Raw genomic sequence first — 23,319 nt, forward strand, 5'->3', positions numbered from 1 at the left:
AAGAAGCACAAGATGAGGGAGATTCTGCACACTGAGATCAAGTACCTTCTAGACTGGAAGCTACCATGATTCTTAACTCTTATAAAGTAATAATAGCACTGATTTTTTATAATGGTAACTATTGGCTACGTACAAAAAAGCATGCAGGCATTATATACACATTGCCATGTAATGCTTCTAGCAACAATTCCATGAAACACTTATAACTTGATCCAGTTATAATTAAGATAAACCCCATGTCTCTTATGCTAAGGACTGAGTTCTCCAGGAATCAATTTCATTATGAATTCAAGTTCCAGAGTCTTAGAGAATCTTGTGGTTTTTCTCAGTATCACCAGGGCCATTTATTTGGAAACTCAAATCATAAGGAGAGATCTGAAGATTCTGCCAAGTCTGACTTTTTCTTTTCCTTTCTATAAGTCTAAATGCTGACAGTCAGAGTTTACCTGAATACAAAATGCTTTCTTCATCAACTATCTTTACTTTCTAATGACATCACCCTCTTCATCAAAATCTTGATGGTTGTGGGATTTTCAGGGTGAATGTAAGATACTAATCTCACTTGGCAAGTGAGATTTCTGCCACATTGGGGTAAGAGAGTAGGTAGTCCTAGAATCAGGGTTCATGAGTCTCAACCTGGGATCCACATGTTTTATCCCCGTTTTATTCTTCTTCTCAGTCCATCTGGGAGCCAAGAAGAAAAGTACAAAAGTGTCTCATCATGATTACAAAAGGTCAAGTCCATCTGTTAAGGAGATGACACGTGAGAATGAAAGGGTTATGTCTGGGGAGTAGCTCTCTTTAAAAGAAAAAAAGTGCTTGCCTGGCATACATCCTCACCACAACATAACCAATTATAACAGTGCACACCTGAGATCCCAGGAGAGACGGAGGCAGGAGGATCTGAAGTTCAAGGTCATTCTCAACTATATAGTAAGTATGAGTCCAGAAAGTATCAAAGATGGGGAAGGAGGAAAAAGAGAAGTGGTAGAAGGGAGAAAGAGAAGAAGGAAGAAGGAAGGGAACGGCAGATGCTTTTGATTTGTCACCTTCAGACTTGAGCTCACAGTGGCAAGTATGATTTCTGACTACAGAGAAGACTACAAAGGCTCTGTGAAACTGAGAGAGGTGGACAAGAACGTTATCCCATCTTGCTTACCTGAGGAACTTATTAAGGTCTCCATGCTTCATGTATTCAAAGACCATGATGAGTGGATCCCCATCACCACACACCCCATAAAACTTGACAATATGCTCGTGTTGCAGGTTAGTGAGCAACTCAGCTTCCCTCTGGAAATCCTTCCTGGCAGCCAAGGTGGGATCCTTCAGGGCCTGAGAACCACACAACATCAGTTTTTAGCAACCAGGGGCAAGAGAGTTATCCTCTCCCAATGGTAAAAAACTGTTACCACATCCATCTAGACACACAGCGAATATGATCTATTTTAAAACATAAAAGCAGAGCACACTGGTGAACACCTTCTTCAGTCTGCATTTTGATTCCTGTCAAAAGAGAGACCCACATCCTAGGCTCTGGCCAGTGACCCCAATCTGTGTTCATCTTTCATCCCCAAGCCTCCCTCAATATGAATGTCAGGGAACAACGCTATGAGATATAAGACCTGAGAGACTCCTATTCCTAAATTTTCCTTTACAGAACAACTCCCTCTGATACAGTAGACTGAACTGCGCCACCCCAATTGCTTTATCCTTGTAAATCAGTGTATACTTAGAGGGCAGCGAGCTGTGTTCTCCAGCTAGTGAAAACTGTTACCACATCCTTCTAGACCCGCGATGAATATGATCAGGCAATGTCATAATGCCCCCCTCATCCGTTGAGTTTTTGTGTCTTAATGGTGAAAGAGACTGTATTGGCAGAGGAGAGCGAATACTTGGCTTGTAGAAGGCACTGTGTTCTCTAACCAAAGGTTTAGCAGAATTGCTATGGGGAAAATAGGATTGCATTTAAATTGTGAAAATCTTAAATGCACACGAGACTTGGGAGACAGCTACCAAAGCCCAGTGCAGGATGATGAAGAGGTGAGCCAGTGGGGAACACTTTGCCAAGATTCTATGACTCTGTCCTACAGGGATTTCAGGCCCAAATGCGATCTAGAGAGAAGTACAGACCTGACCAGTTCTTATTCAAGAAAGAATAATACAGTAAAAAGAGTATACAATACTCAGTTGGGGTTTTTGGCATCAGATGGGGAGTGTGACATCAAAATTAAACACATTTAATGCATATGAGAGATAGTGAACAGGACACTACTGTGACAGCTAATCTTGGTTGTCAACTTGACACACTCAGGAAGGAGGAACCTCAGTTGAGGGATTGCCTCCATCAGATTGGCCTCTGTATGTGTTTGTGTGGCATTTTCTTAATTACTAATTGATGTGTGTGTGTGTGTGGAGGGGGGGGATCCAGCCCTCTACGGATGGTGCCAACCCTGGGCAGCTGGTCTTGTGATGTGTAAGAAAAATAGCCTCTTGTGAACTTAGAAGCAAGCTGGTGAGCAGCATCCTCCATGGTCTCTGCTCCTGCCTTGAGTTCTTGCCCTGGCTTCTATGATGGACTGTAATCATTAAGACAAATTAAAGCCCTCCCCCACACATTGCTTTTAGTCATGGTGTTTATCCCAGCTACACCAAAAGGGAACTGTCATTCTGAGGATAGGCAATGCTGTCCAAGTTGAAGGATAGTCTGTTCCGAGAAGAGCTCTATGCCAGAGAAGAAGCCTATGCAGGCATGCCCACACATTTCCCAACTCCTCATGATTGCCTTAAGGCCATAAAGGTAATTTAGTACATAATGATCACTAGGTAATCAAGAAGTAAGGCTAAAATCAGCCCTGATTTCAGGTCATCGAGACTCTAAAGTGGCGAGATATTGACTTGCATGTTCTTTCTCTCTGCTAAATGTATGGCCTTTTCTGATGATTCAGACAAAGTGACAGGCCATGCAAGTGCTGCAAATCCTCCCTAGCAAGAGATCTTCCTCCATCTGATGCAGCTCCATTGGTTGAAATCTGCCAATTGTTTTGGATTCCCAAGCTGCAGTGGCATAAACCTGCCAAGAATGGACTAAGTGAACCTCTCCAACTTCTCGGTAACCACTGCACATCAGGGATGATGGATGCTTAACGTGAAAAGGCTATCCACCCCTTCACTTCCCCGTTGCACAGTTCTGTAGCTGGAGAACCTGAGACCAAACCTGTTTAAGAGCCAACCCATGTTCACACATTGTAAATGATAGGAAGAATAGCCGACATGAGCAATCCTTTGCTGAAATTCACAGTACTCCAGACTTCTGTTGCAATAGCCTCCAGGGCTATCAATGCAAGTGTGACTTCCTGACCTGAAACCCCACCCCATCGTCAACCAGCATCACCTTCTCTTCTTTGGGAAATTTAAAAGATTTCACCATAAAAAGTTTTCAATTAAATGGCCTACCAACAAAAAATACTGAAAGTTACTTGGTACAACCTTCCCATTTCATAGATGTGAAAACTCAGGCCCACAACACAGATGCAGCTTGCCAAAGATTGAGCAACAAGCTATGGGTTAGATCCAGATTCCAGAATATTTTTTACCCCAGCTCATCTACTTGAATTAATTTATTGGAGGAACCTGTTAATAGACAAGTTCCCTAGGGAACAGCAAGCAAAAGAGTGAAGGGATGTACACATGTAATGAGCTGAGCTTGGAAAGAGAGTATGGGCTGACAGAACAGCTACCTCCGGTGAAGATTTCCAGGTAGAAAGGCCAAAGATGAAATAAAATAAAGAGAGCTTCATTTTCCCAGCCCAGTGGTGATTTTTACCATACCTAATTCTCTTTTTTGGACACAGTTTTATGCTATAGCTGAGAATGACCCTGGAGTCCTGCTTCCACCTCCAAAGCCCTAAGATTTACAGCTGTATTCCACCATGATTGGTTTTATGCATTGCTGAGGATTGAACCCATGGCTTTGTGCATGGTAGGCAAGAAGCCTGCCAACTGAGCTACAGCCCCAGTTCCCAAGACATATGACCCGATGTGACGATCACTTCAGCTCTGGGGGTGGGGGGGATACCTAAGAATAAAGGAAAACCTGCAGTGACTACCCACTACCTGAACAAATGCTTGTCAGCCAGAGTATTATGGGGAAAAACAACCTTTCCAGGTGACCCACCTCCCTGCCACAGTCCTGAGATACATGGAATAAAATGTGGGCATAAGGTGACTGAGTGTGAATCATTTATTTTCATGAGGAATGGGAGAAAAAAAAACAGAGGAACACAGCATGGGTGGGATGGGAGAGGATGAAGATTTATGTGAGCATTGGATTTATAAGAGAGAAAAGTAGATCAGATTTGGGAGCGGCCAAATGGCCTCTCTCCATCTCTTTAAATCATTCCCTCCCACAGCCTCGACATTAGTGGCAGCCATGGGATATTTTTGCTCTCAGCCCTTGAGCAGTCACAGCCAGTGTCTGTCCCTCAGGCTGGCACCCTGAACTGCAAGGCAAACAGAGTTCTTCTTGAGAAACGGGGCACAATATAACTGCTGTCTCTGGGGCTTCTACACCATTTCCTTCTTCCTTCACACTGGCTTTTCCAGCTGGTGGGTCAAACCTGAAGTTCCTATGTAACTGTCAAAGTGAGGGGTGGAGCAACTGGGTGCCAGAGCTGTCAGTGGCCAGAGTCCCCAGGGATTAATGCAAATTGGGACAGGGATGACAGGAGAATAATGGGAAGGGGAACTGGGCCAAAAGTTCTCTGGCCCCATTCATAGGACTTTATATCCAATACTTCCTTGGTTGCTGGGCAACTGCAAAATAGGTCACCACGAGGTGGTATGGGATGGGGTTGATGTTTATCATAACCACCAATTGTTGGCACAGTTAAGAGGGTCTTGCCATGTAGCCTGAACTTGGGGATGTTCCTGGCTGGGCCTCTTTGAATAGTAAGCACAGCCAAAGTGAACTAGAAGCTAATTCCTTATCTTCCTCTTTTCCCTTCAAAATGTAGATGGTATTTCCCTTCTGGTCTTGTCCTCCACATAAGCCAGCTCCTGTAAGAACTTCAACTCTGGAGATGAGGCTCAGCTGGGCTGTTCACTAAGACGGGGTGAGTCAGAATCAAATGTGCTTAGCAGCCCAACCCCTTCCCAGGCATTTGACATCTTCATTTTGGCCTTTTCCACTTGCCTTTTCTCTAGTAGGGGAGAGATACTTCAAGGGCTGTTCTCATTGGGATTTCATTAATACCTTACAACTCATTTTACCACACACATGGGAGTATGCATACTCCTGGGTGTGCAAGCATATACTCACATGCGCTCACATATGAATGACCCATTATAATTGTGAAAATAATTTTTTATCTCAGTCCCTTAGCACTTGCTGTCATTTCTCCTCATGAGATTCACAGATTTACACTGGAGAAAGATAGTCTTCACTACAGGAGCAGATGCCCCTTTCTTCTATGTCATTGTCTTCCCATAATCTTCAGCATGAAATCCCAACTTCTTAACAGTCACGGATGTTAGCTCTGCCCATCTCTTTCTACTTCCTCTCCCCAACTCCATGCACCCTCCAATTTATTATGCTCTGATCTCACTGGCCGTTCTGTATCCTTGGATCTTTTCATTTGATGAAGATCAAATGGTCATAAGGCCTTCAACAGAGCTGTAGAGATAGAACTAGGCAGCTGAGCTGGTGCTGCCCATCAATTCTGATGAGCATATTGACTGGTGTCTGCTCACTTACAGAGATACTTCTGTCCCCAAGAGTTTGGGACAAAAACTTACCAGGAATCTACTGCGACTGCCCACAAATTTATTCAAGAGAGTTAAACCTGATCATGTCATCACTTGGTGTAATGAAACATTATAAAAAACACAATTAAATATGACTGGGAATCAGGCAGTTTCCTTAGACTCCAGGATGAATACTTTGTGAAGACATTCTAAACATCAATGACTAAAAACTAACTAGCATAGGAAGAAAAATCATTTGAAAAAAATGAGAAAACAGTAAAAGTCATAGATTAAAGGACTCTCTTTTCCAAATATGGAAGAAAAAAACATCATAGAGCTCACAAGGAATCTGAATCTAGCTCTACTAATAATTTACCGTGTGGCCTGTGGCTACTTAATAATGTCAAGACTATTGCATATTTTTCCTCAAATAAAGTGCAGGTCAATTTTAAACAAAAGAGTAGAGTATTTAATAAACAGTGGTATAGTTTTTAAGATCACTACTTTTGGTGAGTTTTTGTTTCATTTTCCTTCTCTTCTTTTCTTTATTTTTGAGATTGTATTTTAATTATAGCCTTTCTCCCTTCCCTTTCCTCCCTCCTCACTCTCTTTCACACTCATGGTCTCTTTATTCATCAACTGTACTTGCATACATGTATGTATGTGTGTATATATGTTTGCATGTATGTGTGTATGTACAAGTGTACATACATACGCATATTTCCAAATATAACTTGCTGAGTTCAAATAATGTTACTTGTTTGTATGCTTTTTCAGGGCTGACCATTAGAATGCCAATGATGTGTTTTTTTTTTCTGGAAAAGACTGCCTCTCCAATTCCCAGCTCTCTTTAAGTAGCCTATAATTCCTTGAGTTCACCACTGAAAGTGTGCTGACTAATGCTGACTGTGCCCTCTGGGCTCTACTAGGAGCACTGGACAATGTCAGGGGCATGTTTGCTGTTCCAATGAGAGTTGACATCTACTGGACAGAGTCAAAAAGGCTGCTAAACGCTATGGACAGAAATCAACAGCTTACCAACAGCAAATTATCCCACTTTGCTAAAAGTGCTGAAGTTGAGAGATCCTGTATTAAACTTTGCAAATGATAAATACAAAATATATAAACCACTCCCAAACCCTGAGATTCTGTCCTCAGATTGTTGCACAAATGCTTTCAGTTCCTGCTACAATTTAAATCTCTATAACTGGAAGTCATGAACATTCCACACAGATCAAAACAACCCTCCAATCCCAGAGAAATCTAAATGCTGAGGCTCGGATGTATTAAAAGTAATATCATGCAAAATCCAAGTTGTGAGAACTGTCAAAACAAGAATATGAATTCCTGCAGACCAGGCCCATATTTATTTTGAAATAAGGACATTCTCCAAAAAATGAAGAAATAATTGCTTCTTACAAAAACAATGCATAAGCCAGCAAGATGGCTCAGAAGGAAAAGGCACTTGTCATCAAGCCTGAAGATATGAGTTGAAGCCCCTGGACTCATGTGTTAAAAAAAGATTATCAACTTCTGAAAGTTGTACTCTGGCCTCCACATACAGGTACTGTGCATACACACATGTACACATATACACAAGTAAAATATATGATCAATATAGATTTATGTCAGTCATGATAACACGTGCCTATAATCCTAGCACTAACCCTGAGATCAGACTGGACTCTATAGAAAATTTCAGGTCAGCCAGGGCTACATAGGCTTCAGTCTTTTCTTCTTCGAAGAAATGAAAAAGAATAACCACCAACATAGACAATAAAAACAAAGATAATTAAGACAGAAAGCTAAAAGCACAAAAATGAGAAACCAATTTGGCATCTTGGAAATAAACCACATGGTCATTAAAGTTAAAAAAAAACTTTACAGAGAGAAAAATTCAAGCAGGTTAAAGCACATGGATATCTTGATGGATATCTTGAGTACTAGATAAGCCGTGAGCTTACTCTGAATTGAATACAGAATGACAGAGAAAGGGCAAATAGAAGCGAGCAGATCATATACGCATAATAAGAAAGTGTCTCCCACCTTCCAAGCAAGAGGTTTGTTTGAGTGCCAATGCTGTGTAAGTGGACTGGTTGTTAAATCACTACATAAAGTGATGTCACCAATTTGAAACTATGAGATGATTACATATAATCCCTGGCATCTGATGGTTGAAAGAAAACACGTTTAGTAGAGATCTAACTTCGAGTTTAGAATTTGACCTTCCCCTGGGCTACTGAATGTGTTTCAATTCTCTCTTAAGATAGAACGAAGGTGGCAGCAGTAAGCCATAGCTCTCTGTCAACTATGAGAAAACCAAGGAGACAGTCATTGCTCTTTAGCATACTGTATAGCTGGGACATGATAAACAATGTATCTATCTGTCTATCTATCTATCTATCTATCTATCTATCTATATCTTGTATACTATATCTATGTATCTATATCTATGTATAAGATATCTATATCTATCTATCTATATATCTATATATCTATCTTTGTCATCGAAATAGAATCTCACTATGTATCCCAGGCTAGCATCAAACTCATGATCTTCCTGACTCAGTCTTTTGAGTACTGGGATTATAGCTCTGTGCTACCAACAACTGGTTCTGTCTTAATATATTCATAGTTTATGATGGGTATTAGGAAGTTGTTTCACTGCATGTCTAGGATCATCTGGAGTTTAATGCCTTGCTTATACACAAATTATGCTCTGTCTTGTCCTGTCTTCCGTTTTTTGGTAGGTGCTTGTCTTGGCTCTTCAGCAGACTACACGCACCTTAAAAAATCAGGCTGTGCCTACCACACCTTTGTTCCTATCATATCAACTGCTAGGCAAAATATACTCACCAACAGATTGAAAACTCACACCAAATTTTGAGGAAACCTAATCTTGGGATATGCTTGCCAGTGTCCTCCAGAAGCATAGAATTAACCTGTATCAACATGAGGATGAAGTGAAGAGAAAAACGTGCAAAAGGATGAGAATCCAGAAAGAACAGAAAACAAGGAACTCCCATTCCTGGGTGGTCTTGGAGAAGATGGAATTCTGCAGGCTGGGCTAGACAGCTCCATTGGTTGACAAATGGTGTCAAATTCCAGAGCTCTCATCTCGTGAGTTTCCCAGGCCCATGGGGAGAAGGAGAGCCTTTAGAAAGGATGTAATCAGAAACACCCTTTCTTTGTTTTTTTCTTCATCACACACACTGGCAAGTGCCTCACTGTGAGAGACTCTCCTCAAACTGAACTAAGACCTGTGGTTCTCAGTAATTGGTTTAGCTCTTGCTGAAAATTCCCAAACTGGTTCCTGTGCCACTTCCCAGACAAACACTGGGACAGCCAGTAGGCAAGTGTCATCCTCTCATTAAACATAACAGAGCAGAGCAGACACTAAGGTTAAGGATAAAATTAGAAACTTTTCCACAAGCCTTATCCAAGACACACAAGTTCATTCTAAGAATGTACAATAACAATAATATTTACCTTTTGTAGAGCAATATTCTAGGTACTGACTTTCATATCAGAAATTGGCTATCTATGCCTGTTTTGGTAAATATCTATCTTGGAAAACAGCTGCTCATGGCTGGTTCATGTGATGTCTATACCATCTGCATCTGCCCAAATGGTTCACTCTCTATGGGCAGAGACAACCTACAGACAGATACTCATGACCATGGATACAGAGACCCGAAAGTCAAAGATTCATAAACTGATGACAGAGTTTCTATCGAGCAATTCAGTACTAAAGATGAGATCATACTATGGTCCCAATGAGTGTCCTCTTCAGTAGTGATATCTTCCATCCCCACCTCCAAGGTCATTGGACTTTTGAGAACATTGTGCAAACTCCACAAAGGCCTCAGAATATTCTGGTGCAGGAAAGGAGCCACTCCATTCCCCTGACTCTATATGGTTCCAGACCTCAATGAGTCCATCTGACACTTGTTCTGTAAATATGTCAAGTCTTGTTGAGCACTGGTGTGCAGAGAGAAGACTTTCTGCTGGAGCCAGGTAGAGGGAGGCAACTGATGGGAACCAAACTTCTTCCATACTTTCCCAGCTGCAAACCTGTCTTGAGCCTCACTGGTTCACTGTCCTGTGGTTAAAGGCCCTCCTGCAACTGCAGCTACCCTCTGCATGTACTCTTGGGATCTGAGCTCAAATGACATAGCAGAAATTTTTGAATTTTTGAATTTTTTTGAATGTATCCCAACCTCACTCACCAGTTCCAGGTACTAATTATGTGACCACCCCAACCCTATCTCCCTCCCTATGATGTCTAGTACCTTTTGAAATGGGCCCTCCCTGACTCATCAGACTGTCCCCTTTATCCAGCTCTGCTCCTGAGATGTGGCCAAATGCCTGTTTAGGCTGACAGCACATCCACAAGTTATTGAAGAAAATAATCTAAAGCTCCCCTTTCACAGACAGAATTTGTCACCAGACATACACCCATTACATACTGCAGTTACTGACTTGTAAAACCAAAGTCAGATTCAGACTATTGGAAGCAGCACTGACTCCTGACAAAGTCTCACTGATGGAATCTGAGACAAATTTAACACCACCATCTTAATGGCCCTCCACCTCACTGGACCACCACCAACCCCGTCCTGGCTGCCCATGTGCCCCAGGATTTACCTTCACTGCCACAAGCATCTTGTCTTTGGTGGGGCTTAGATTGTAGCACTCAGCCAGGAAGACCTTTCCAAAGGCTCCCTCACCCAATTCTCTCTTCAGAACAATGTCTCTCCTCTTGATGTGCTGAACATCTGTAGAAGTATCACAAAGGAGACAGAAAGTCAGATTCTGACACCTTCAGGTCAGCAGGAATCTAAGGTACTTCTGGGTCCACAACAGTTAACAGCAAATGTTAATATCTCAACTTGAGCATAGAGATTGTCATGGCTTTTTGAACTAAGTCTGACATGAAATGAAATCTCAGTTCTGAGCCAGACTAGCTGCTGAGTACTCAATACCTCAGCTGTCTCAGATGAATGCCAGAGCTAATGGTAGTTTGTAATCAGGACAGAACATGAACCAGTGGTGTCACTGAATAGGGGCATGTCCTGTGATGAATGGAAGCATCCTGGCAAGATGCAGATTCTGATTCAGTAGGCCTGAAAATCAACATCCACAGCAAGTCCCTAAGTGATGCTAGTGAGCTGCTGGTGGCTCTTTAAACTGTGCCAGGGTGGAGTTGGGAATCAGATTTGGATGCTGACTCCATGACAATCCTGCCCACTTTTTCCCCTCAGTTTGGGAAAGATATTTAATCCCAGAACCTCAATTTTCTCATTATTAAATGGGGTTAGCAACAAAGCCATCCTCACTGAAGCCCTGCGATGAAATGAGATAATCCAGATTAAGAGGTTGTTTTAATCTCGGAGACACTTAGAGACATGTGCTCAATAAACACACACAAAAACATGCACACACTCACACACACATTCACAGACATACAAATACATACACATATACACACAAATACACAAACATACACATACTTACACACACAAATACAAGCACATGCACATACAAATACACACATACACACAGCCACACATACACACAGGTATGTGCACATATGCACATATACACATGCAAACATATGTGCATACGCATGTATACACAGAAAAATATAAATGTACACACACACACATATATGTATATATATACTTTTGTATATACATGCATACACCACACACGTACTCATATACACACACAAACTCAGGCATACACATGCACACACATATACATGCATGCACATGGACACACATATACATGTATACATATATATACACACACACATATATACACACATACCATGTACATGTCCTTACACACAAACACATATGTACACACATATAACAGTACAACAATACCCTGTTCAGGATAGTAAACATTCATAGGTAGCTAAAATTATGCCAGGAAAATCTCTAGCTGGCCAGCACTGCTCCTTTGAGAGAAAGCAAACCAATGAGATCACAGATGACAAGTTCAAACACAGCCTCAAACCAGGGGTCTGTGTAAACGGAAGAGCTGCTAGTGCCTCTGCTAATTTAGCAACCTAATTAAAATGTGTCTGCCAGGAGAAAGCAGAGCTGTGACCTCAGTCCTCCCACCTCTTTGGAAAGAATGCTACCAAGGAACTGTACAAAATCAGAGGGCTGGTGAAGAAAGGAGTGAGGTGGGAATTACTCACCGACCTTCACATGAATTGTTCAATAGGCAAATGCCCATTAAATACCTGTATTGACATGATGAAGCATGTCACCCAGTCAGCAAAGAAGGTCCTCTCAAATGAGCTTGTTGAACAGTGAAAGCTGAACGTGGAAGAACCAGGGCAGACTGTTCCGCCAGTGAAGAGCCATGTGACAGGGGCAGAGGGGCACGGTTTGAAAGCTGAGCCTAGTGGCTCGGTAGACTTGAGTACTAATATTTTCCCATCAGAGTTCAATATCTCACAGGGTCTAGAGTGACCTGCCTCCATTTCCTTCTTCCTTGCAGGCAGTCTTCATAACTTGTAGATAAAAATGGTTTCCTCGGCTGGAGAGATGGCTCAGCTATTCAAAGCCCTTCCTTGTTTGGCAACCCTGCCTCTGTCTTATAGCCTCTGAAGGATAGTGTGTTTTTGGTCTTCAGAGATAAGGCTAAAAAGTGTCACTGGTAGAGAATAGGAGGTCTGGGCCACTTTTGGGAAGTCATCTGCTCACCACAGCCAGTCATTCCCAGGTGGCTAGTGATGATACATGGGGTCCTGCAAGGTGAGTGGCTTGGCAAGGCCAGAGAGTAAAGATGTGGCCTGGTAAGATAGCCCTCCAGCCTGGAGCTAGGCCTCAGATTTCTCATCTATAAAATGGGCATATCCCACAGCTGGATGTACAAATCAACATTTGTATTGTGGAACTCTGCCTTCTGTGAACTTCATGACCTTGTGATTTTGAAATCACAGTGACAGTGACTCACAACACCAGTCTATTGGGCTAAGGAGATGGCTCAGAAAGGCACTCACTTGTGCAAGTGGAAGGACCTGAGTTTGGGTTCCCAGGAATAGTCAGTGGCAGTAGCTGTTTATGTAATCTTATAGTTCCTGTGATTAGACTGGAGGCAGAAAGCGAACTCCTGGAAGCCCGTGGGCCAGTTATTCTGGCATATACAGTAGCAAAATAAGACACCTGCTCTCAAACAAAGTAGAAGGCAAGGACCAACACAAAGGATGTCCTCTGACCTCTATGCATACATTGTGGCATGAACACGCCCCCACATACACGTTCATATCATGTGTACATGTGTGCATGCATGTACACAGACATACAGAGAGAGGCAGAGGCAGAGAGAGAGAGAGAGAGAGAGAGAGAGAGAGAGAGAGAGAGAGAGGGATCAGCCTTATCATTCTGTCCTTGTAGAAAAAGTGGGGGTATTATCAGACTCTCACCTGAGATTTCAGCCCATCTCTCCTTCAAGCTTCCATCCTAGCCACACGTCATCCCTCCAGTTGCACCTGCTCTTGAAAGGCGCTACCATGTATGGCATGCAGTAGGCTGGGATAGAACTACATTCACACAGCTTCTGACCCATGTTGGGGGATGAATTTGGGGTGATGCAGCTGAATTTGAGTCACTCATATTTCTGTAACTTTAATATTCATTTGTTTGCCAAGCTGCCCTTGGTATGTTATCGGTACCTTATCTTGGGTGAACATATGTTTGTTGGTCCATCTCTCCCCAGGAAAGTAAAACAATAAACTTATTCCAAATTGTAAATATAGCAAAATATCATTTTCCTCATGACTGGTGTTATTTTAAAAGAAAGTCAAATGAAAGCCAAGCCAAGTCTCCCCCAGGTGCTGAGATCAGCATGAAATCCAGAATTCAAAGATATGCCAAAGAGGACAGTCATGTGGGGAAAAGCTGACTCTGCCTCAGATCCAAGTCCCACCCTCTTTCTGACTTGCCAGAGAGCAGTACACTCAAAATCACCCAGAAAGTTTGTTAAAATGGATCGCTGGGCTCCTAACCCAAAGATTACCACCCAGTTAGTCCATCTTGAGTTCATCTTGAGACTTGAGAATAGGCATCTCTAAGTTCCCAGATGATGCTGACATTGCTGATTCAGGAGGCACACTTTGAGAACCACTGGAACAGGATGTTTTGTAAAACGAGGAGTTAGCTAGCTGATACCACAGCTGCCTCTACAGGTTGGACTTAAGTAGTGCCAAACCTACCAACAGGTAACTCCCATCTCACCCCCCAGAACACCAGGAGAAGGTCACAGGTCTTGGATTTACTTCTAAGCCCCTCTTGCCCTTGCAATCTATACGGCTTAAGCTGAGTCAACTGTTTGAAGAGACTGAAGTGGTCATCGATGCCCTGGAGATCAAGTCTCTCTGGCTTTCCTGTGTTTTAGAAACCTCTGCACAAAGCAAAGCAACATTTCAAATTTTCACTGGTCCCCAAGCCCAGTTCTGTGCTACCTCTCCTCAGAACTTCCCAATCTCAAAAATCACTCAGTGAAAAATGAGACTTGAAGAGCTTTAGAAAGAGCTGGACTCCTCTTTGCAGCTGCTATGCCTGGGTCATGTCTGAAAATTCTTTCCCCTCTCCTTCCCTAAGCAGCAAGAGTCCAGGGCTTTGAAAGTTTCTGAGGTTCCAAGTGGGATTTTCAGACAGGAATGGCTTTCCACCCATCTCTGTGTTGAAAGTCTGGAATCTTCTGCACACTTCCTACTGCTGTGTGAGCTTGGCATCTACAGGCTTTGAGCCATTCAGGGGACAGGTGAACATATTGTGAGAAATCACTCTCCTTCTCTTCCCAGGAACATGGAAAAGGCAAGCTAGAGCCAAAATGTTTTGCCTAAACATACAAATGAATCATTTTTAGGGATATGGAAATATCCAATGGCTCAGAATAAGGTCTCCCTGTCTCATCCTCTTGTCTTCTCAGTATAGGGCATTTAAGATCAATACATGTTTTTATCCCTGGTCAACTGGTAAGAGCTAGGAAAGGGAGAAGGAGCCAGAAGTAAAAGCAGACTTCATCCCACCTGAAGTCCTCCTACAGTAAACAATGAAATCCCAACTGTGGTGACAAGAATCCCCTCAAGGTGATTGAGGAACTTTGGCAGAGAAACCCTGAATAGAAGCCAAATGTGTGACATAAATCCCTTCCATGTGGACACATCCACATACGAAGGAGGCTGGACTACAAAAAGCAGTCTCAGCTGCTTCTTTCCATGAACTCTCCAACAGAGAAGTAAACCAAAGGGAGTGTGCATGTGGCCAGTCTATGAGGTGTCCAGCCCTCATTCCCATAAAAGCTGGAGTTGCTCGGCTCCTTTCACAGATAAAATGAAGGCTTGTGATATCCTTCAAAATCCAGAGACAACCATGGCCAAGAAAAGCCTTTCCTTGTGGGGGTTCCCAAGCCTGTGTTCTTTGCTCTCCATCAAGCAGCCATTCCTTTCTTTATCTATACCTTTATCTATAGTCACGAAAATGGTCTTGTCCAAATATTAGCTATCCATAATTCTCCTGTGCTATTCATCTTGGGATTCTTTTACAGCATTGTCCCAGTGGAAACAGCAGGAACAGGAGCAGGAGTAGGAGCAGGAGTCTCCCCCAAGAGACAATTCAGACCCCACCTAGCTCTGGGAAATGTAGAGATGGGGGAGAATGTGGAATTGAGGGACCCTGAAGGACTGGCTTGGAGTGAACTGTTGTGCTTTTCTTTGTCCACATGTATACCTGAGCCCCTTCTTGGCTTGTTTTTAATTCCCATCATGAAGTCAGGGCTGTTACTGGTAAAGCCATCCAACCAACTCACAAGCCAAAGGGTGCTGGGTTCTCCTAAGAGAAGACAATATTGGTCATCTCCTTACTGCATGCCTGGCTGAATGGGCAGCACCTGGCCTGGGAAGCTCAGGGTTTGAGATGCTGGAAGGAGAGGAGGAGAAAAGGGAAATGTGTAGGTGGAGAACTGGAAAGGTCCTAAATTCATTGAGGAAAGGGCTGCTGAGAGAGTAGGGGTAGTATTTAATGGAAAGCAGTCTCAAGAAATGAAAAAGTTTACTAGAACTTTCTGCCAAGGTTCATCTCAAATTATTCTTTACCAGAGAGCCCCTGATGGGATTCTACCAAAAGAGGCCACCTGTAGATCCTCTGGTTCCCACAGGACAAATTATTAATCCAACACAAATGGACCCTGCATTTCAGTTACTGCTTCCAGACTCCTTCCTCTGCAGCTCGGACCCAAGTCACAGTTCCACATGTGTAGAACTCACTACAGCAGGATCTTCCAGATCTACAGCAGGCTTGGCCTCAAGCACTGAGTTCCCTGATAGGCTGATGGGTTGGCTGGGTTAACTGATTGTCTGTTTTCCTGAGCTGCCTCACTTGAGGCTAGGAGTTGACATTATTGAGAGAGACATTTCTGAAACTCCTACTGCAACTCACACAGCTACGGACTCTGGATGATCAGATGTAGCTGGACCCACAGAGACTGATATCAATGTCCTTCTTTGTTTACAAAGATAGAAGAGCCAGAAACTGCTCAACCTTGTAACCCAGAGATGAAGAACGGTCAAAATCCTCTAAAATTGTCATACTACTCAAAGAAAAAAGATTTTAGATAAAAACAAACAGATAAACAGGTCTATACTGGAATCCTGGCCCCGACACTTTCTAGTTGTGTTCTCTCTCCAAGCCTCAACTTCCTGATCTGTAAATTGGCTCATAGATAATAAGTTGGCAGAACAATTGAGAAAGGTGACTTAAAATTTTAGATTATAAGCCTGGTGAAATTGCTCAGTCATTAAAATGCTTAGTGACTCACAAGCCTGAGGCCTGAGCTCTATCTCCAGAACTTACCTGAAGAAGGCTGGTAGTGACAGTCCACACTTGTACACTTGTACTCCCAAGTGCTATGGAGGCAGAGGCAGGTGGACTCTGGGGCTTACTAGTCAGACAGCCTACCCTACCCAGGGAGTTTCAAGCCAATGAGAAATTGTCTCGAAAGATGGGCAGCACCTGAAGGATGGCATCCAATGTTGGCTTTTTTAACCTCCATATATATGCACATACATAGGCACATATAAGAAGTTTCTTTAGGTGATGGACTTAGTAGAAAGCAAATGAACTATAATTGACTTTTGACAAGTGTGGTTCTGTCTTTTTCTGTAAGATCTACATTCTAAAAACTTTGCCTATGTGTACAAACAAAGTTGTGGCTTGGGGAGGAATTGAAGGAAGGATGATAATTGTCTCTGAAAAGAAAATGGGCTGAGGTTGTTCGGGGATGGGCAGGCATCGACTCAGGGTCACCACCAGTCTGCCTCAGTCTGCCACCACAACATTTAGCCTCCTCTCTATCAGAGTCAAAAATAGCTTGTGGGAGGAGGTTGGCCAGACAATGGAATAAAGGCATCAAAAAGCAGACATAGCCACCACCTCAAGATGGGAACTTATCAGTGGAGAAATACCAGATCCCCAGGATCAGCCGATCTAAATTATGGCGATTCTGACCACTGCATGTGGAATTCCCCCCCGAAAGGAGTGTGCTCCTCAATTCACTTGCAGAGAACCTTAGGTGAAGTTCATTATTCTTCTCAGAAACATTCACAATCTACCTCTGATAGGAGGCTCAGAAACAGCTTCCAATCCCAGTGCAGCCACAAGAGTTGGTCCATTTTAGTACTCAATTTCCAACTGGTTCCTGGTGTCATTGCCAAAGAACCTTGGATATTTGTCTCATGGACCCTATTTTATTCCTTATTCCCTTACTACTAATAAAAATAACTTCAGTCGATTGAGTGCTTATCCAAGGCATACTGAGTAAGCACTTGAATGTACCTTCACATTCATCTTTCTAAGGCTCTATTTAAAGTGAAATACAGCCTGTTGCTCTTCTTGTACTCCAGAAGAGGGAGCTGAGGCTTGCCCAAGACCCCTTAGCTATCAGAGGTGGTCTGTCAGATTGCAAAGTCTGGTACAGTACTGCCCCCTTTCCGCAAAGAGTAAATTGCAAGAGCCCTGTTGAACTGTGGAGTTGACTTTTTCCTGTACAAACACAGCTATCGTAAAGTCTAATTCATACACTAGACACAACAAGAGATTGACAGCCACTAATGACATAATAATTAGAATAACATACAGTGATAAGAGTTAGCCAGTGTGGTATATTAAGAGAGGCAAGACAAATATTCACACTTTTAGACTGCAACTGAAACCATAGATAACAAATCCATGAAGAAAGGGCAGAATGTGTGGGCAGACAGTTGCCATTCTTCAGCCTTGGCAGGTCCCCTCACCTCTGTGGAGAAGCCCTGTGCCCTGAGTTGGCTTCACTGAGTTGGCTTCACTATATACAAATAAGCAATGATGTCCATAAAGACACAGAGACCCTGTCACTGCCAGCTCTTCTCCCATCACCTGAACACTTGTGTCAAGAGGACAGCACTGGAAGTCTCAAATTCAGGGCTCCACTGAGGAGCAGGGGATCTTTATTACTCTGAGAGAGGAAACCATCCAGGGGCTGCCTTGCAAAAGTTGATATGTGAACAATTCTTGGTGCTATGACCCTATGTCTGTCTATGAGGAGGTGACTGGATTAGTTGCAGACCATAGCATAAAGTCTGCCGTTATTCAGAGATGTGCCATAGCACAGAGCTGCTGTGCTCTTGGGTTAGTTGCAAACCATAGCATAAAGTCTGCCATTAGGCAGGATGTACCACAGCACAGGGCTGCTATGCACTTGAAGGACTTGGGAGATTCTTGACAGGACAAGGGAAGAGGGAGAGGAAGGGAGTATCTCTGGGAAGTGTGTGTTTTCTTTGCACTAACCAGACCCTAGGGTCTCAAGCTGCCAAAAAGGCTCAGAAGAAAACATTAATTCAATACCACACATTTAATTACACATGAAATGGAATGTCCTTAAGCAGAAAAGAATAACATTCTCAGAACTCTGACTGAGTTTTTTAAGTGGCAGAAGAAAAGAGGGTCAGCACTAAATCATGGAGAGGCAACATTCTGCCAGGAAGGCAGGACCTTTGTCATTACCATAGAAGGTACTTCTGCTGCCCCCACCCTTCTTTTAGTCCTCTGTGTCTCTCCTGGGATCTGTGGATGTTCTCTGTGCTCTTATCAGTGAGCATCTCTCTGGCTGATTGCAGACTTTATGCTATGGTCTGCAACTAATCTAGCCACCTCCTCATGGACAGTCATGGGGTCATAGAATGAATAACTATTCAAATAACAACTTTTAAAAGGCAGTCCCTGGATGGTTTCCATTCTCAGAGTAAGATCACCTGGAGCAATGGCAAGGACCTTTGTAGAACACACTTCTAAAGCTATAAACTAAGAGGAGATCCCTTTGGACTCTTTAAAATGGCTAACCAAATGAGATAACAGTTATATGGGAAGGGTTATGGTGCCATTGAACCCCAGTGCTGTTCATTGTTGTTGCTACATGAAGGTAACCAAGATAACATGCTCAGTCATGTTTATCTAAGAACTCAGATCTTCCTGCTGTCAGCCTACAGCTCATCCTAGTGTCTCCATTCCAGAGGTCTGGGTTTCCTTCACAACTTTGTAGCTGGATGCTTTTGCAAAGCATCCCTAAAGCATTCAAGTCAAAAGGCCACTGTCAAATGTTCCTGGAGGCCATCAGTTAAGCCTTGCACAGTGCCCAATATACACAAGAAACTCACTAAATAATTGATGAACAACTGAATAGATTAAAGTCCCATCTGAAGCATGGATGTAAGCAGAGGGAACACTACAAAGAGAAACGAAAAAAGGGAAGTTGGGGGAGTAGTTAAAAGGAATGAATGAGGATGGGAAGGGATCCAGCAAGTTCCGAAGAGCAGACTTATTTATGCCCTGACTCTAAGGTTTGCCTGAAGAATAAAGATTCTGTTGAACCAGGACAGTTGTGAATATCACATCTGAACCCTTCATCTCTGACACCTCAGACTTCCAAACAAAGAACCTCTGTGGTCTGCTCTGCTGAGAAGCTGGGAACATAGGTCATGCCGCAGGGCACATGTACACCCAGAAACTAGAGGTGGTAGTATAGGACACAAAGACAATGCATTCTGATCAAGATGAATAAATACACAAGAAACCCTGCTGTTTCTGGACTCAGTAAAGAGAGAGGATCAGAGAAAGGACAGTCTGTTCTGGGGCAAATTCCAGCTCACGTCTCCTGACACAAGTTCAGCAAGGGAAGCTGAAGTTCAGATGTGTCCCTGCTCCTGGGTGCTATCCTCTGAACTCTACTTGTGTGACTACAGACATCCACTGGAGAGTATGGCTCCTGCCATCACCTCCATAACCATACCACACCTGTCCTTTCATGCCCACTTCCTTGTCTGTGTGCCGTGCTGACCCTTCTTGTGGTGAGAACGCCTCTGGCTCTCATTAAGCAGTGGCTGCTGGAGCCAAGAGTAAAGAGCAAAGGAAGTCCCCAAGGAAAGCCATCTGGAAATGAGAAGCTAGGTGCTGAAAGATGAATCTCAGGCTCTAGCTAGGAATCTATGCCTCCAACAACTTACCCATCTCCTTATATCATCCCCTGACCTAGCTTGGATAGCTCCTTTCCAATGAAATGGCAAGGCCTCATTTAGAATGCCCATAAAAGAGGCAAATGCCACCCTGCCATCACACCAGAGACTCCTTTGCTCCAGCAGACATCCAGATATGCTGCTTCGGCTTTCTCAGCTTCTAAGGCAGCAAACTCCACCCCCAAAGTCTTTCCTGTGAGGCAGAGTTCTCACATGCAATCACAGAGCAAAATTATTTTGTAATCATTTCTTCCTGCTCTAGATTTTTGGCAAAGATCTAAACTTCTGGGCACCTGAAGCTTTGATTTGAAATAAGGAATCTTGGGGTCAGGACAAACTGAAGGTCAAACTAGAAGGCCACAACATCTATTCATGGAATCTACCATTGCATTTGAGAGCTATTAACACCCTTGGCTCTGGAACAAAATGGACTCTTTCATAGAAAGGAAATGAAATGCTGATATAAGGTCTATGTATATAGGCAGCAATATATCCCAAGACAGAACACCAAGCATAAAAATGAAGAAGGGATAGGGATGAACATTGCATTAGAGTAAGGAAAGCTGGGGAGAACTTGTCTTTGGATTGTGTAGAAATGCACCAACAGTGGATCCACTACATAGCAATTCACTAAAACCAGTCTTCAGCCTGGATCTTTTCATGGGCAACATTAAGCAAATCTTCATCTCAAGGAATTTCCATGAGAAGTCAATGTGGGTGTGCACAGTGGTGCAACTGAAATGTACTTAGTGAGAAAATAGAAGACCAGTTTGCTCTTCCCATTTGCCTTCTGTCTGGACTTTTAATGGTCCTCCCTAATGATGACATCTTTCACCGTTTCAATCCTCCCCCCAGAAGACAGAAGTAATAATAATAATAACATGGCTGCTTCCACTACACAAAGTTGAGGTATCTTTAAATGAGATTTTTCAAAAAGTGCTCACACTGTGGCGGCCCAGAGGTGCCTGGCAGAGCTTACCCTGTAGCATCAACTCCTCTGAGCTAGTCTTTATTTTTTTTAATTTAAATTTTAAAATTATCTCAGGTTGTTTAGGCTCTTCTCTCCTTTGTAGTCTGGGCTGCCATGGACACCAAGCTCCTCTTGATTCCACTTCCTGAGATCTGAGATCCCAGCTGATCACTGCCATACCCAACATGGTACAGTTTTTAATTGCCAATTTCAAAACTCAGATACTCGGAACCCCAAATCCCTAAACCACTTCTTTATTGCACCTTACACGATGCAGGAATAGGTGCACAGATACCAAGGCTGGTCATTCCTGGTGACTGGTGACCCACACAGTTCTCCATCTGGGAAACTTCACCCTCACTTCTAGCAGCAAACATCCACTCATCCTACTAATATGATATTTTCCTTCTGGCATGTCTCTTGATTTTCTTTGTTCTTGAAAAGGTCCTTCTGCCATCTCCAGAAGGTCTATGTATAATACAAAATGAGGGGTTGGCAACCCATGCTTATCTAGTTTGCCTTCCCTTAGGTAAGATCAACTTAGGGACAGCTGAGATAAACCCCAGACATCCTTGCTGTGTAACTAGAGAAGCAATGGCCTCAGTTAAGATGAGCTTCAATTGTGATGTGATTTCACTTAAGTCTTTGAGAAGGATGGGAGTCCAGATCACTGATGGGCACAGGTCGTGTCCTTATGACATCTATTTACCACATTCCAGAAGAAAGTTCCAAGGCTAAAGAAATCAGTCCACTTTCCCCTGAACTATGAACTTCATGGCAGGGAATGTGTTATAACACAGCACAAGGAAGTGAGGCAGGTCATCAAGTGAGGACCAGGGGACTTCATTTTACAGACCTTGGTGACTTTTCTTAGTGGTTTTACACCATCTTCAGAGGCCACAGAAAAGGGAGAGATGGGGAAAGGAAATTTTCCATACAAATTAATATGTCCTAATGGGATCCTTAATTCTTAATCTTTTATGAACAAAGATCTGTCTTTCCTCTCTCCTTTGAACAGGATTTTAAAGTGTGCTAGCAGTTGTCACCTCTTAGGCCACAAGCATATTGGCTAGAAAGAGTTCTTGCCCTCTGGCTGAGCAGGGCTACAGTCTGGTAGTTTGAGTCATTCAGATCTGATCTTCCTCTCTTCCCCCAAGAGCATGGAGAGGAGGTGGTTATACATTTCACCTGCTAATCCTTACATCCTCTCTCTGTCCCAGGGGCTGACAGCTACCCCTCTCTCTCCAGCTTGGCTCAGCCCCAACAGAGGCTTCCTTCAGGACATCAGGACAGAGTGCTCTTTGCCTCTACCGGCTCACCCTGAGCACACCCCTTCATTTCTAGCCAAGACTCCTTCAAATAACTTCAAGGCTTGGCCATCCCTTCTATCAGGCTCTGTTGGAAGCCCCAAGGCCAAGATCCAGACTGTAGAGGCTGTGAGGGATCCCAGGGAGTCTATGCTGGGACACTTCCAAAGAAGATGCTTCCACTTCCTACCCCACACCCTAATCCTACTCTAAGGCTTCAGCTAAGCACCTCTTGCCTCCTCACTTCCTCCACTACCCTTTCAAAGACCCTTAATCTAGCCCCTAGTCTTTTGACCTAGACGTATGACAGGAACAAGGTCTGAGAACAGACCCTATGAGTCTCCTTGCACAGACTCTGAGTGTAGGCAGCCTGAGCTTGCAGCAGCTAGCAGATTCGTTCTGGACGGCCTCCCTGTGCTGGATCCCTATTTCTCCATATTGAAGACACTTGCTTTGCCAGGTGTTTTCCCACTACATCCTTTGAGTTGATTTCCAAAGGTTTCTCCACACCAGATGTTAAACACACTCATGGATTAGTTTCTGGCCTGTCTCTGGAACCACACACACACATAATTCTAACACACACACATGCACATGCACACACTAACATGAATTCATGAAATTTTGGTGTTCCCTCCTGAACTAAGGTGTTTCTCTCTCTCTCTCTCTCTCTCTCTCTCTCTCTCTCTCTCTCTCTCCCTCCCTCCCTCCCTCCCTCCCTCCCTCCCTCCCTC

The 23,319-nt window shown here is 43.3% G+C and overlaps 1 protein-coding gene across 4 annotated transcripts in view; it reads right to left on the reverse strand.

Annotated features, from left to right (window-relative positions):
• The window catches only part of Ntrk3 (neurotrophic receptor tyrosine kinase 3), a 377,280-nt gene that overhangs the window by 66,816 nt on the left and 287,145 nt on the right, over positions 1–23,319 (reverse strand). For all 4 annotated transcript variants that reach the window (XM_028754779.1, XM_028754778.1, XM_028754777.1 and 1 more), the window contains 2 exons: positions 10,390–10,520; positions 1,160–1,332 (listed from right to left, as the gene is read on the reverse strand). In XM_028754779.1, the coding sequence (XP_028610612.1) occupies positions 1,160–1,332; positions 10,390–10,520 (304 nt within the window). The remainder of the gene's footprint in view (positions 1–1,159; positions 1,333–10,389; positions 10,521–23,319) is intronic.

The sequence above is a fragment of the Grammomys surdaster genome, unplaced genomic scaffold (assembly GCF_004785775.1).
Source record: "Grammomys surdaster isolate TR1022 unplaced genomic scaffold, NIH_TR_1.0 126036, whole genome shotgun sequence".
NCBI lineage: Eukaryota > Metazoa > Chordata > Mammalia > Rodentia > Muridae > Grammomys > Grammomys surdaster.